The following is a 15,656-nucleotide window of genomic DNA, read 5'->3' as shown; positions in this document are numbered from 1 at the left end:
GGTAGTTAGGGCCTCAGCAGTGCCTTTCAGGGTGCCCTGGGTCCCTATTGCCCCTCAGTGCCCTGTGGGCCAAGGGCTGCAGAGGCCAACCATTGCCACTGAGGCTCTGGACCATCTGGGAGGCCTTCAAGGGTTTTAGATGCCTTCAGAGAGTCTGAGAATCTCTTGGAATTTTATGAATAATTGTTGGTGTGTGTGTATATATATGTACCTATATCTGTCAAAAAGTATCATAGTAATCAGATTTTTAGAGAGATTCATGTCACAGAAAAGGTTAAGGACCACTGCTTTATGTATCCCTCATCTCCTACAGCGAGGAAAAGTCTGGAAAAAGATTGCGCTTACAACTTTCAATGACAAGTGGTTCTTCTTTTAAGCAGAAAATACCCAAGTCCATGCTCTTTATTATTGCCATATGCATCTTCACAGGGGAGATCCCTTGGCTAGTGATACAGGAATTAGACTGGTCAGTACAGAAACATTGAACTATAGCTGCTATTAGTTGAACGCTTTTGCTCCTATACAATGTGTATATCTCTAACCTAAAACTTAAATTAAAATTTTGACTATAAAAACCATTGTTTGAAATCATAGCACAGAAGACCTAATCTTACTTAAAACATTCTTCCATTCTCTACATTGAGAATTTGTATCAAGAAAGTAAAAATGTTTCAAAATGGGAATTTCGCCGTTTTCTGCCAGGTGATTACCAATGAATCATGATCTTTAGGTAAGTGGGGATGAAATTTAAAAGTGAGTGAAGGTTGACAAGCAGGGAAGTAGAGCAGGCCATAAGTGACTGCATAACTCCCTCTGTATTTAAGAGTAGACACCGTGGGGAAAGGAAAAAACGTGCAAATAAATTTGGAAACATGTCCCAAATAATTTAAGAACCCAAAAAGGAGAGAAGAATGGAAATTCTAGAAATGTGGTGAGGACTTTTTATTTTTAGTGCTTGTAATCATTTATCACATAGTAATTCCTTCATGTTTTTACACGTAGGTAGCAGTTGACAGCTGCTCCTTTCCTTTAGTAGAGAAACATCTTCTTTCAGTGTCTTGCAAAAAGTACTCATCTAAGCCCTTTCTTCTACTGACTCAGAGCAGTTTCATCTTCACAGACATATTTCATTTCTTAAAAACAGAAAGCACTATTTTTTTCATAGAGAAACTGAGTTTTTTTCATGTGGTGTTCTTGCAGAAATATTTTCCTAACAGTTAAAATATTACTAATTAGTCAGGGAAATATGAATACTGACAGTGTATAATAATATTGAGAAATTATTAATAACTTTTGTGGTTGTGATTACAATAGTTTGACTTTGATAATAAAAGGGTCCCTGTCTTTTAGATGTCTACACTGAAGTATTTATTGATGAAATAATGACATCATAAATTGACTCCAAAGAAATCCATCAGGAGCTATGGACAAAACAAGATTGGCCATATTTTGATAATTTTTGAAGCTGTATGATGGATACATTCATTTTACTATTCTCTATATTTGCATAAATTTGATAATTTCCATTGCAAAAAAAATTAAAGAACTACTTTTCAAATCTCAATTCTTACATTTTCAAAACTTACATTTTTAACCAGAATTACACTCGTGGCACCTATTTAGTATGTCTAATAAATTGTTTCCTAAAGGTGGTTTAAATCGTATTGCTGGGGCAACTTCTCAAAATGGTGCTTTTATTTGGGATGTTGAAAAGGGCAGAATGGTTCAACGATTTAATGAGGTAAGATGTACTTACTGCTACTGAATAACACAATGTCTTATGCTGTTTTTGTGTTCTGTAAATGTTTTTCTTGGCCAGCATAGCATTTAATAATCCAGCGGTATGCATGTTCTCTCAAGCAAAAGAAAACCCAAGAGGACAGTCACGTGCTAAAATGAATTCTGGAAATTGTGGCACGCCTGTATGATATAAAACTCTACCTTAATGCATTAGAGATTCAGAGGAGGAGTTTTGAATCATCTTCCACAAAATCTAGGCAAATACTAAATAATGGGAAGAAGACGAAACTTAGAGCAAGTCCCTAATTATAGTCCTGGTTCTTTATGCTAGTTCTTGACACAGGAGAATCATTTTATTGCCTATTTCCTCACCTATAAAATGGTGATGTTGGACCATATATTACTTAGATTTCTTTCCATTTCTCAAATTCTGTCATTCTATGACAAGCTCTAAAGCCTGTCTCTTCCTATGTGCTGTGTCACAGATTGTATTTATCCTTCAGTTTAAATTATCATCCCATATTTTCACTGAATTCCATTAATATTTGAAAAATGCATACATTCTCATTACAATATGTTAGGTATGAATCAGCAGAAATATGATCTAGGATTTTCTCTCACTGTCTTGACATTTTATTTATTTTAAATGATCACTGATGAATCTTATTAAACACATAATTGCTTTGAAAATCACTTATATATTTGAGGCTTTAAAAGGTTTTGTGCAAAAAAGACTGTTACCCTTTGAGAATGGACTTTAGTAGCCTGGATCTAGTACAGCAGTAGTAAAGCAAATGCAGAGTGTCAGGGAGACTTTAGCCACCTGCAGGAGGTGACTTTGCTCAAGAGAGGATGCTCTGACAAAGGATTCTTTTTTCTTTCTTTTTTTTTATTAAGTCCTTTGTACATAGATCATAAATACATTTATGCCCATTTCAGTGTGTTGATTCTTTGTACAAATTGGAGTGCTTACATCTTACTAATCAGCATAGCTTTCACCTCATTTACCCAATTATAACATTAGGACATTTGTGTTCTACACATGATAGAACCAACTTGTACTTGCAATGTACTCTATAGTTGTTGTGGTCCCCCTACTATTCTCTACTATCCCTCCCACCCCCTCTCCATCCCTCTTCCTCCCCTTCCCTTCTTCATCATAGACTAAAGTTGTGTTTCATTTTTCATATGCAAGTGTGAGTTATTATAAATTGGCTTCACAGTAGTACTGACAAAGGATCTTGAAGTTGTATCCTTTCCTTTCTCCACATACAACAGGGCAGTATTCTTTCAATTCAGTAATCACTAGAACAGCAACTCAGGCCATAATAAATAGTGGGATGGAAGAAGAAATGAGCCTGAAAATGAAACTACTGGCCTAGATTCAAAAATTATATCCTTACTTATTAGATCATTGATATTTTTTTATAGCATCTTGGCATCTTGTGACCTATAATACTTGTCCATTAGCACATAAGCAGTTCCAGCCTACTAGCAACCCAGCCTCTAAGTATCAAGGACATCTTTTACAGGAATTTATATCTTTCCCAGCATTCAGTAGCACAGTGGTGGCTCACACCTGTAGTCCTAGCACACTGTGAGGCCGAGGTTGGTGGATTGCTTGAAGTCTGGAGTTGGAGATAAGCCTGAGCAAGAGCGAGACCTTGTCTCTACTAGTGATAGAAAAACTTTCTGGGCATGATGGGAGGTGCCTGTAGTCCCAGCTGGTCAGGACGCTAAGGCATGAGGATCCTTTGAGCCCAGGAGTCTGAGGTTCTGCAAGCTATGATGATGCCACAGCATTGTACCAAAGGCAACAGAGTAAGACTCTATCCCAAAAGAAAAAAAAAATCACTATCAAAATTTCTTAAATCCTGTGTAATGAATATGGGGGAAATTAACAAAGCCAGCTTTAATTAACTAAGCAGCAAATGCCCACAAAAGGAAATGCAGGGATATAGGGAGCCATAAATGCACTTTCCATGGAAAAATGAAGCTGATGGAAGCCTCCACCCCTTAAATGGAATGAGTATAGAGACTTGTCCCTTTTTTTGCATCTACCTATATATGAAGAAACAAGTAAAAATAGACTGCTTTATTACAGGAATAACTTTAAATCTTTTTTAATAAAAATACAATTTTGGAACTTAGAGAAACAACCAATAATAACAATTGCTTACAACATTTCTTATACCACAGTGGTGGTAGCCCTGGGTTTGAAAGCAGACAAATAACTATCTCCAGACTGGTGTTCATGGGAAAAAGCATAGCTTAATCCTACAGATGGCTGAAGAAGCAGATTTTGATTATACCTATAGTGTCCAACAAAAAGAAATAGAGCCGCCCAATTTATGTCTTAAAACAGTGGATTTATTTCTTAAGTGTGACAGCTTTAGACATTCTTAAAGGATATATTCAGATTTCAATGATGTTTCTGTTAGTATCATCAACAGCAAGTTCCTGATTTAAAAAAAAATAATGCTTAGAAGAAGTAAATAATTAAGAAAAAAAAGGGGGTGAATTATTTCTTATTGATAGGTATTTTACATTTTTTGAAGCATGGAAAAAATGGAATATTCTGCATTGCCTGGAGTCATAAAGATTCCAAAAGAATAGCAACCTGCAGTGGTGATGGCTTCTGGTAAGTGCTATATATGATATGAAAGACAAGATTATCTACTTATAAAAGACATGATTGATCATTCTAACTATGTATCACTGAGATTTTCTTTGTCCAGCTCTGCCAACTATCAGAAATATTATTTATAAGCACGTATAGTCACATGGTATATTTTCATGATATATATAAAAGTGCAATGGTGTTTAAAAAATAAGAAACTAGCCAGTTATTGCTTTTTAAATAAAAACACTACCTGGATTATAACTAAATGATTGAATTGCCTCAAGGAAACTTTAAGAACTTTTCACAAAGTCTTAAAATCCTCATCACATTTTGGGACCAGTAGTATTTCAGTTTTGCAGATGATTCAAGAGATATAAGTACTCTAGAAACTTGTTCAGAGTTTTGTATGCTGTTATTTATAAAGGGATAAAAAAAAAAAAAAAAAAAAACCTTTGTAAGGAGGATTGAAGTAACATGAGAAATGCCTGTTTGTAGTAACTACTTTCACTGATGCTCTGATCCTGTGTCTCAGAAATTTGTGGGGGGTTTTTTGTTTGTTTGTTTGTTTGTTTTTGCAGCTTTTGGCCGGGGCTGGGTTTGAACCTGCCACCTCCGGCATATGGGGCCGACGCCCTACTCTTTGAGCCACAGGTGCCACCAAATTTGTGCTTTCTTAATTCTGTAAGTCCACATAGAATATATAAAGAAAGAATTTCCTTGGTTCAAAAAACTTTTTAAAATCAATTCTTACTACCCTTGTTAGCTACTAAGTATTGTCATATTTGGCAGGTGGGAGTAGACACCAATGGTTCTGAAGATTATACAGGTTTGTCTCCTGACAAAGAGGTTTTATTAAACTCTCTCCATTTTTCTCAAACTTACTTTTTAATTTCAATGGAATAATTATGGGAACCAAAGATCCTTACCAGGAAGTTAAATTTTCAGAAATAACAACATTAGTGATTTTTTTTCCTTAAAATGAACTATTTGCTAATTGATAGATACCAAAATACTTAAGATGTACCTAAGAGTTCTTGATTAAGTGATACATAATTAGCTTTACCCTATATTTTTAGGACATTATTTATTTCATGAATACCATTTTCAGTGTCTAAACACTTACAGGCATCAGCCACCACTATTCCCTAGTGAGCTTAAAGATGGGCCTAATAACTTTTAAGGGGATCTTTCCACAGACTTTTTAAGTTTCATAGTACAGTAATTCATTTTATGATTATATTTTATTTCTAATGGAATTGATAGCCCTTGCATTGTGGTAATAACTGAGGACTGGAGCTTCTTTTATTTTCACAGTTAAATTATATAGTATCCTTTTTTTTGGTATCCTTCTGGTACCAGAAGGTTGGGGGATGTTCTCTGAATTTCAAGTTATGTTATTGAGACTATATAACTAAAATGTTATATTTATGTGTCTTGGTCTTGGTGTGATAGCACATACCATCAGCTTTATAAATGAGTTGTTTTAAGTAGTACTAATTTTGAGCTACCTCATTTTGAAAGTGAAAATCTAATGTATAATAGTATAGCATTCTGTTTTAAGATGTGTTACATAATACTTTAGCTGAACTAAACAAACTTCTAGAAATTAAGTTAAAATTGATCACCTTTCATTTGACTTAAATGGATTACCACTAGTAATATTACATGATGCAGATACACTTAAAACTGGTAATATCATTTATGCAGTGCTTTTAAATGTTCCTTACTCTTCGTAGAAAAAGTCTCTATCCTGTGATATTTATATGTGAAATTTACAATTCTGACTGTGTTGCATTGAATAATATATTTAGACTGTTGTCTTTTTATTAACATGCTATAATCAATTTTAGTATCATTCGAACAATTGATGGTAAAGTCCTACACAAGTACCGACACCCAGCGGCAGTGTTTGGTTGTGACTGGAGCCAAAATAACAAGTACGTGTTTTTTTCCCTGATACAAATAATAAATCACTTTGGGAGATTTTAACCCTGAAGTTTGATGCTATTCTTGTAGGTAATGCTCATCACTCTTTTTAGGTAGTATTCCCTTTACCTAACAAATGAAAAGGAGCATTATAATTGCTTGTTTTTTTTAAGCTGTTTTTATTCTATCAAGTTTTTTTTTCCAATTTTTTTTTTTTTATTAAATCATAGCTGTGTACATTGATATAATCATGGGGCATCATTCACTAGCTTCACAGAACGTTTACCAAGTTTCACATATACCCTTGTAAGATGCACCGCTGGTGTAATCCCACTAATCCCCTTCCCTCTACCCTCCTCCCCTCTCTCTCCCCTCCCTTTCTCCCTTCCCCCTATTCTTAGGTTGTAGCTGGGTTATAGCTTTCATGTGAAAACCCTAAATTAGTTTCATAGTAGGGCTGAGTACATTGGGTACTTTTTCTTCCATTCTTGAGATACTTTACTAAGAAGAATATGTTCCAGCTCCATCCATGTAAACATGAAAGAGGTAAAGTCTCCATCTTTCTTTAAGGCTGCATAATATTCCATGGTGTACATATACCACTATTTATTAATCCATTCGTGGATCGATGGGCACTTGGGCTTCTTCCATGACTTAGCAATTATGAATTGGGCTGCAATAAACATTCTGGTACAAATATCTTTGTTATGATGTGATTTTTGGTCTTCTGGGTATATGCCCAGAAGAGGGATTACAGGATATTCCATCAAGTTTTTATGTGATTTAGAAACATCAATTTCTGGCTTTCAAAACAACTTTCAAATACTTAGGAAGATAGCATACTGCTAAGTAATGAAAAATGGGAATTAGTCCATTTTATGGGTAGCCTGTATCGTAGAAACATGCTCTCTGTTTTATTTCTTTGGGAATCTACACGTGATGTTGTCCCTCGTGACTTCCCATTGTCCCTCAGCTGATGTTAGTGCCTGTGCGCTGGAAAATTTCCCAAGTTGTGGAACTTCAGTGTATGATTTTGAAAGGTTAGCCCTGTTTGAAAGCCAAGAATTATCCATGTAAAAATCAGCTTAGATTTAAAATTCAACTCAAGTCAAATCTTTACTACCAGTGGACCTTTAACACATTGCATTTCCAAGAATTTTGTGTTTCAGATTTCCCTTTCATGGGATATAAATAACATCTAAAAATTGTTAGATACTGTCTAAAACAGCGGTTCTCAACGTATGGGTTGCAACTCACAGGAACTGTATTAGGGCCACGGCATTAGGAAGGTTGAGAACCATTGGTCTAAAACAATGTGAATTATATTATACTTTTCCATACTACATGTGGGAAATATGCAGACTAAGATATTAAAACCTTATAATGCTGTGTCAAGTCACATATCACACAAAATGATGGACCAATGTATTTCTTTCAATAAATGCAGAAGAGTTTATAGGCCACTGTTCAGGTTATGTGCAAAATGGGCTCATGACCAGCTCATCCTCCAGTATTTCCTGTCTCTGTGGCTGATCCTGCTAACAACAAAAATCAATAAAGCCAGACTTTGCCCTCTCTTTTATATCTTACTATCTCTCCATTTCCATTTCCACCAATTCTTATCATATTTTCTATCTGAACATTCTTCTTCTTTTTCTTACCACCCCCCCACCACCAAACCTATAACATTTGTTTTGTTTGTTTTGTTTTTTGTTCTCCTGAAAAATCTCCTTCCTAATAAATTGCAGGATCTTATATGCTTTATCACCCCTCCTGGTCTCCCCACCCCACCTTTCTATGCTGCAGAGCAAACACAGATCTGAGCACATCATTCTACTTTCAGAGTTTCCACTAATTGTAGGATAAATGGAAACTCTTAGCAAGCCCTACAAGGAAGGCCTTGTTAATCTGGTTCCACCTGGCTACTTTAAACTCAGTCCAAACCTTAGCTTTTTGCCTCCAGCCTCATTGGCGTTCAGTTTCTTGATCCAGACAGCTGACTTTTACCTCAAAGTTTTCACTCATGCTGTCCCCCTCTCTCTAGTAATCTAATTCTTACCCCACACCATGCAGCCCACCAGGGTTGGATGTAGGTAATAGCTACCTGTCCTTCAGCTCCAAAAACCACTTCCACAGAAAAGTCTTCCATGACCCCCATATTAGTTAAAATTCCAGTATAATATGCCTTTTACTATAATAAAATTAAAATTTTAATTACATATTTTTTTGCCCATTGGCTGTGTCACCTTTTAAAATGTTAGCCCCATGTTTCGTTGTGTATTCTTAGCAAAACACGGTGTCCCTAGCCCTCCCTGTGCCTTGAAAAGGATAGACATTCAATAAATATTTGTTAAATATACAAATGAATAGAATTACCCTCTATCTGACCAATTAAACAACTTCACATTCTTATTTCTCTGTTTTATAGAGTTAATAAGAATTTGGCCAGTTGAAATAAAAATTAAATATTGATTAATATGTTTACTTAAGAAAGCTGTATTTTAAAATGATACTGGAAAGCCTTTGTGCTTAACTATTATTAACCGTACTACCAAACATACCAAATCAAGTTCATTTTTTAATTTTAAAAGCTTTTTTTAAAAGGTCGTAATTGCTATATTCATCTTATACTTAACATTTTAGTAGATAATTGGAAACATGTTGAACATATCAAAGTGTATTCATGAACCATCTCTGACTTTATAATTTATGTATCTTTATGTGCATTCTTTGAATGTTTATGATATCATTTCTAATATTTTATGTTTATGTATCTGCATAGACATAATACACAATATATCACAAATACATGTAAATATATGTAGGTATGCTAAATATAGTTTTCTAAATGGAGACACTGGCCTGTTAGTGCTCTCTGAGAAGGTACAATCTGCCCACTTTCAGATTGCCACACCAGTTTGCAAACTGGTGTATATCTGCATGTGGACCTAAATAAATATAAGCCCTATAACCCATGTGACAGAATCAACAAAGCCTTTCAATAGAAATATAAATACTATTATCTCTGATCTAAGGTAAATAAAATAATAATTCAACTGATTAAAAAGGAACTCTTTCTGTACAGGGGAAGTTTCTGTAAGTAAACAACATGATTATACATGACGTTTTTACGTATGTTAAGTTTTAAATCTAACTTCATTCAGGAAGCAAAAAATTCTACTCTGTGAAATTAGAACTATTATGCACTTTTAATTATTAGTAGTAAATAATATCCAGTTTTTCATATTTTACTGTTCCATTGATGGTATTTCAGAGACATGATAGCCACTGGCTGTGAAGACAAAAACGTACGTGTCTATTACATAGCCACCAGCTCTGATCAACCACTGAAAGTATTTAGTGGGCACACAGCAAAAGTGTTTCATGTTAAATGGTCTCCTCTGAGGGAGGGAATTCTTTGCAGTGGTTCTGATGATGGGTATGTATTTTTGGATTCTAATTTTCTAGTCCTTAAAATCATAACCTTATGCTTTCTTAGAAATATATATTATTTATGATCAAATTATATGTGGAAACATTTTAAATATGAACTTAACAAGTACACAGTTAACAAGTACCTAACTGCATTTAACAAAAGCTAAATTCTGCCATGGTTATATTATCATTATATTCATGATTTTTATTCCTTTATTTATTTTGCTTACTATGGATGCTTATTTCTAGCTTATTAGTAAAACGTAAACAAATTTTAAAAGGTTCTGTGAGGAAAAGGGGAAAAAAACCTGAAACAAATAACTAAGAGATAGAAGAATTTGTTTTTAATAATGTTTCCCTGTTTTATGTGGAAAACAGCTATGCTCTGTTTTCATCATGAACTGGAATAAAAAATGAGCATACATTTTATGTGAAGAGAAGGTATTTTAGAAATGAGAGGGATTTAACATTTTTCTGGATTTTTGAGAGCTCCTGAAATCTTATCTACATTCTATATTCAAACAAGATAGAGTTACATAGTGTGGGTTTTTTAGTCACTATTTGAAAATGAGAAAAATTTAGGTTAGAAAATCTTACTTTACACAAATAAAATTTGTAATACCTGGTAACCACAGGTTTAATATTGAATAATTAAACATTTTCATCATGAATTTTTGATATAAATCCAAACTTAAGAAAAACAATTATGAGATTTTTGTGGGTTATCAGTTAAAATGTTACTTCTAATATGTTTTTTTATGTTAAAGTGAATATGAATTCATTTATTAGATTATGCTAGTCTAAACATAAACTTCAATGTCTAAATTTTATTCTGCATGAAAAAAGTGTCATCTATAGTTATTGTGCAAGAAATATTTTCAGAAAGATAGCAGTATGCATTTTGCTAACTTATGGTAATGAAATTGAAAGGCTTTGCTGAATTCTGGTTTTTGGTCCCTTTAGTGATAATATAGGTTAATATAGGTGAAAGTTAATACATATATATAGTTAATATAGGTGAAAGTTATACGCCCCTAATATTATTTAGCACCTTTAAGTAAAGTCAGAATTGTAGGAAACCATGAATACTGATGTACTCAGAGAAGACCTTATAGATGCTATGCAGTGCGGCATATAAACTATAAAATAGTACCTTTACTATTAGTAAATATCAGGAAAGGTATTTAGAGTATGTTAAAATAATGTTAACAGTTACCTAGTTAAATATCAATTTCCATCTAAGGAAAAATATGTGAGGTGATAGATTTGTTAATTAGCCTGCTTTAATCTTTGCTCATTGTAAACATATATCAAACATCACGTGGTACCCCATAAATATATAGTTATTTGTCAGTTGAAAATAAATGAAAGAATTTTAATGTATCTTGAAACATAAAATGCTTTTTACATATGCCAAGAAATAATCATTATGCTCTATCAATAACATGTTAATAAGATAAATTATAACATGAATATTATTACATGCACAGTATTCTATTTTCAGTTCTGTTCGAATCTGGGACTATACTCAAGATGCTTGCATAAATGTTCTTAGTGGACATACTGCACCTGTGAGGGGATTAATGTGGAATACTGAGATTCCATATCTACTAATATCTGGCAGCTGGGACTACACCATAAAAGTATGGGACACTCGAGATGGAACATGTTTGGACACTGTGTCTGATCATGGTGCAGATGTATATGGTAATGTGTTTTTCACATATTTGTTATTTTGATAGATTAATAATGCTTAATAATGCTCAGAATTTCTGAGCAATGCTATATTTTTCAAGAAGTCTTTCAGTGTTTCATTTTAAAATGACATTTTTCTCATTAGAAAATATATATATTTATAATTGGTATATAAAAATACACAGAAGATAGAAAAGTCATCAAAAATTATCAGATGATAACTATTGTTAGCACCATAATGTCTTTTTCTCCCCTTTTCATGGCCAGCGTACCTGTGTTTTTGTACACACACAGAGAGAGACACATATACAAATAAACATGTGTGGCATAGATTTTTTCTCTTCCCTTTATCATTACTCCAGAGGTAAGTTGCAGAACAGAAAATCAATAATAGTGTAGATATATAGATATAACTTACGTAGCCATTCACCTATTCTTGGATACATAGGGCAATGTTTTGTGTTTTAAATATAATACTTAGTTTTTTAATATAATTGAACTCAGTATGGAAAATCTGATTACTTATCTTTTGAACACTTTACTCTCATATTTATTTGTATTTATTCTTACTCTTAAATCTTGATGGGAGTGATTGGGTAGATGAAGAATGCAAAATGTGAATGTTACTTTCTTTGCATTATTATTATTATTATCATTATTGCTTAATATTTCCATGCAGCAATGCTCTAATTTCTTTTCTGAATGTATTTATGTTTGTTTGTTCTTTACAAGGTTTTTGTTTCTAGTCCTTATCTTAAACATTGTTATTGTTGTTAAATTTTAAGCTTCTTTAATTTTGTGAAGGCAAAAAATGGAAACCTAATAAACACATGTATATGTAAAAAAAAAAAATGCAAAAATGATTTCTTAGAGAAGAAAATCCCAATCCAGCCGTTCAGATCCATAAGCTTTACCACAGTGGCCTTTTAGGTGACTCAGTGTAGAACTACATGAAAGAGAGAATCCAATTTGTTATTATTAATATCAAAATTGAGAGGTACTCAACTCTTTGATCTTGACATTAAAACTTCAATCTGTCCATTAATTTGCAGATACTATTAATACATACGCATTGAGGTTCCTGTATACTTGTGCTGCTTAAGTACATGAAATACGATTTTGACGTTTCGTCCAGGACCATTTGCTTTCTAGTAATTATTCAATTTTATATTGATATTTAAGGAATCTACTCAATACTTTATTACATTCTCATAGTATTTTCTGGTATTAAATGCAAATAAAAGGTTGACTCTGAGAACCTTTCAGTTATTCACAAGACTGCTTCATAACTTAAATTCTGTAGAGTGTTAAGAGGTACATATAAATAAAAGCTATTTTTTAATATCTACTTTAGTAAAAACAGATTCATTTTTTCCACCAGGTTTAACATGCCATCCAAGTCGGCCCTTCACTATGGCCTCTTGCTCTCGGGATTCTACAGTGAGACTCTGGTCATTAACACCTTTAATCACTCCTTTACAAATAAATATTCTGGCAGACAGATCTTGGGAAGAAATTATCGGGAACACTGGTATTGAACGTATGCATGTATCAGATTTTATTTTTAAGTAATGATTTGTAAGAAATCTTTTCTCATTGAATCGTGTCTGTTCTTCAGACTATGCTATGGAACAAAGCACTCCTCCTCTGCTGTGCGGTAAAGTGTCAAGGGACATTAGGCAAGAAGTGGAAAAACCAACTGGTAATCCTCGAGCAAAAAAGCTCAGGTGGTTTTCAGAATGTTTATCAGTAAGTATTCTAGGAAGCAAGTGTGAACATTTTCCCTTGAACAAAATGAATCATTACAATAATTGTCATTAAGCTGTCACATACTCACATGCACCATCCTGACTCAGTGGGTCCCTCTGAGTGTAATCTGTCATTGTAAGAAAGCAAATGTAAAACTGGAAATACTGTATAGTTACTTCGTTAATTTTTTAATTTAAGTGAAGATGCAGAATGCTGTGAGGTCTTTTATTCACTGGTGTATCTTTGATTATTATGTATCACCATTTTAGCCTCCAGGTGGCAGTGACAATTTATGGAACTTGGTTGCTGTGATAAAAGGGCAGGATGATAGCTTACTCCCTCAGAACTACTGCAAAGGAATAATGCATTCGAGACATCTGATTAAATTTAGAACAGTGAGTACAGTATGCGAATATGATATGCTTAAGCAATTTTTTTACATTTTACTGTTAAAGTATAAACATGATGTAAGAAATGAAACATCATGATTAGATTAGTAGACTAAAATAGGTAATCATTGAGGAGACTAAAATAGGTGATCATTGAGGAGATAAATCTTTGGTAAAACCAATCATAAGGGTAAGACTTATTTGAGAACAGATTAAGGTACTTACACGTCTCATAGATCAAACCTAATGAACTTCTTTAAAGGTCATTTGGAACTCCTGGACGGTTTTATCTTTACCCTGTTACCAGATGGTTCTGACATGGGGGTTACTCTAAGTTTAGTCTTAGAAGGCCTGGTAGGTTGTTTGCTGGAATATGTTTTATTAAAACTGAACATAATATAGCTCATAATGAATTTCCATGCAAAACTATTAGTTATACCTGAATATTAAGTAATATTCAGCACTAATAACAAAACCCATCCTGGCGCCAGAAAGAAGAAATTGCTTATATATTTTCTGAAATATCAATAATCAATTGTTAGAACACAGAAGGAATTCTGTCAAGGATGTGGCTATAATGGTCACATATGACAGCTATTTATAAAAAAGTACTTTAATCATAAACTTAACCACTAATGACTATAACAGCAAACTCTTTTGACAGTAGAGGAACCAATTAAAGTGAGCCAGTAACTCTTCACTTTTACTAGAGCCTTTATGTATTTTTTGACCATTTGTACATGACTTCATCACTGCTGTGTGGCCTGTGGACCACAGCATCTGGAGGGTGCTCTCAGTCTCTCCCCTCTGTCCCCTCAGTATACCAAAACTTTGTCTAAAGAGGTGTCATATTGTGTAGAAAACATTACCTTTAAGGAGGCGTCGTATTGTGTAGAAAACATTATGTTTAAGGAGGTGTCGTACTGTGTAGATAAAGTACTGTTCTTTAGGTGTGTAGTTTCTTTAGCTGTATGTTTGTGAAACATATATTCATGTAATGTTTTTATAATCATCAGTTACCACTAGCTCTGGGAAAGCAAAATTTTTTAAATTTTGTTTTCTTTTGAACCAGTCTGAAGCCCAAGAACTAACGACTGTCAAGATGTCTAAATTTGGTGGTGGCATTGGTGTACCAACTAAGGAGGAGAGACTGAAGGACGCTGCAGAGATACATCTGAGACTGGGACAGATTCAGAGATACTGTGAACTCATGGTTGAACTCGGAGAGGTGATGTGCTAGCAAAGTAAAAACAATGAGCTTAACGTAGTAAAGTATTTAGGATATACTTAATTCTAAGTACTAAACATATGAAGCTTAATAAAAATTTTTTTAAATAATAAAAAATGAAACTTATTCTTTTCCCAGATCTTATTGGTTCTCTGCCAATCTGGTATTAAGTGTATACCCTACATCCGTAGTTACCAAAGCGAGGGCTTTTTGAAGAAGTCTTACTGTGTTTCAGGCTAGTAATGTCATTGTCACTTAGGACCCCATTAGACATGTATGTCCCACCCACACCTCCAAAATCGGAAACTCTGGGGGGAGGGAGCCCAGCCTATGCTTTTATAAGCTCTCTTGGTTATAAAAATGATGGGATGGATTTTCTCTGGTAAATAATGGAGTTTTACATATTTTATTTTAAAATTTATTAAGATACATGTAGGAAGGGACTTCAGAAAATTTGTGGAGAAGTGAAATTAAAAGACAAAAACAAAAGCTATTTCTCAATGTAAGTTTCATCAAATTCAAGACACTTTTGTAAGGGATGATACCAGCCATTTAGACCATCCCTAAAGAACCAGCAGTCTTGGGAATTGAACTGTGTCAATGCAGTCTTTCTTTTACATTTTTAAGTGAAGAAAAATAGGTTCCCTTTAAAGATTTTTTAAGGTTAGGAAAGAAAAGGACATCAGATGGAGCCAAATCAGGACTGTAAGATGAGTGGCTAATGATTTCCTGTTGAAACTTACACAGAATTGCACTTGTTTGATGAGAGAAATGAACAAGAACATTGTGGTGGGGGGAAGGAATCTCTGGTGAAACTTTCCTGGGTGTTTTGATGGTAAAGCTTTAGATTTCTTTCCTAAAATGTGTGTAC

General features: G+C 33.9%; 1 protein-coding gene across 6 annotated transcripts in view; it reads left to right on the top strand.

The window, feature by feature from the left end:
- The window catches only part of WDR17 (WD repeat domain 17), a 73,286-nt gene that overhangs the window by 33,564 nt on the left and 24,066 nt on the right, over positions 1-15,656 (top strand). For 4 of the 6 annotated variants that reach the window (XM_053585252.1, XM_053585235.1, XM_053585259.1 and 1 more), the window contains 9 exons: positions 1,650-1,741; positions 4,299-4,381; positions 6,214-6,300; positions 9,564-9,728; positions 11,229-11,431; positions 12,801-12,950; positions 13,038-13,168; positions 13,438-13,563; positions 14,630-14,785. In XM_053585252.1, coding sequence (XP_053441227.1) covers positions 1,650-1,741; positions 4,299-4,381; positions 6,214-6,300; positions 9,564-9,728; positions 11,229-11,431; positions 12,801-12,950; positions 13,038-13,168; positions 13,438-13,563; positions 14,630-14,785 — 1,193 coding nt within the window. The remainder of the gene's footprint in view (positions 1-1,649; positions 1,742-4,298; positions 4,382-6,213; positions 6,301-9,563; positions 9,729-11,228; positions 11,432-12,800; positions 12,951-13,037; positions 13,169-13,437; positions 13,564-14,629; positions 14,786-15,656) is intronic. The other 2 variants (XM_053585274.1, XM_053585268.1) reach the window with 1 other exon arrangement.

This window comes from Nycticebus coucang, chromosome 1, assembly GCF_027406575.1.
Source record: "Nycticebus coucang isolate mNycCou1 chromosome 1, mNycCou1.pri, whole genome shotgun sequence".
NCBI lineage: Eukaryota > Metazoa > Chordata > Mammalia > Primates > Lorisidae > Nycticebus > Nycticebus coucang.
The sequence above is the reverse complement of the archived record's forward strand: the minus strand, read 5'-3'. Positions and strand labels throughout refer to the sequence as shown.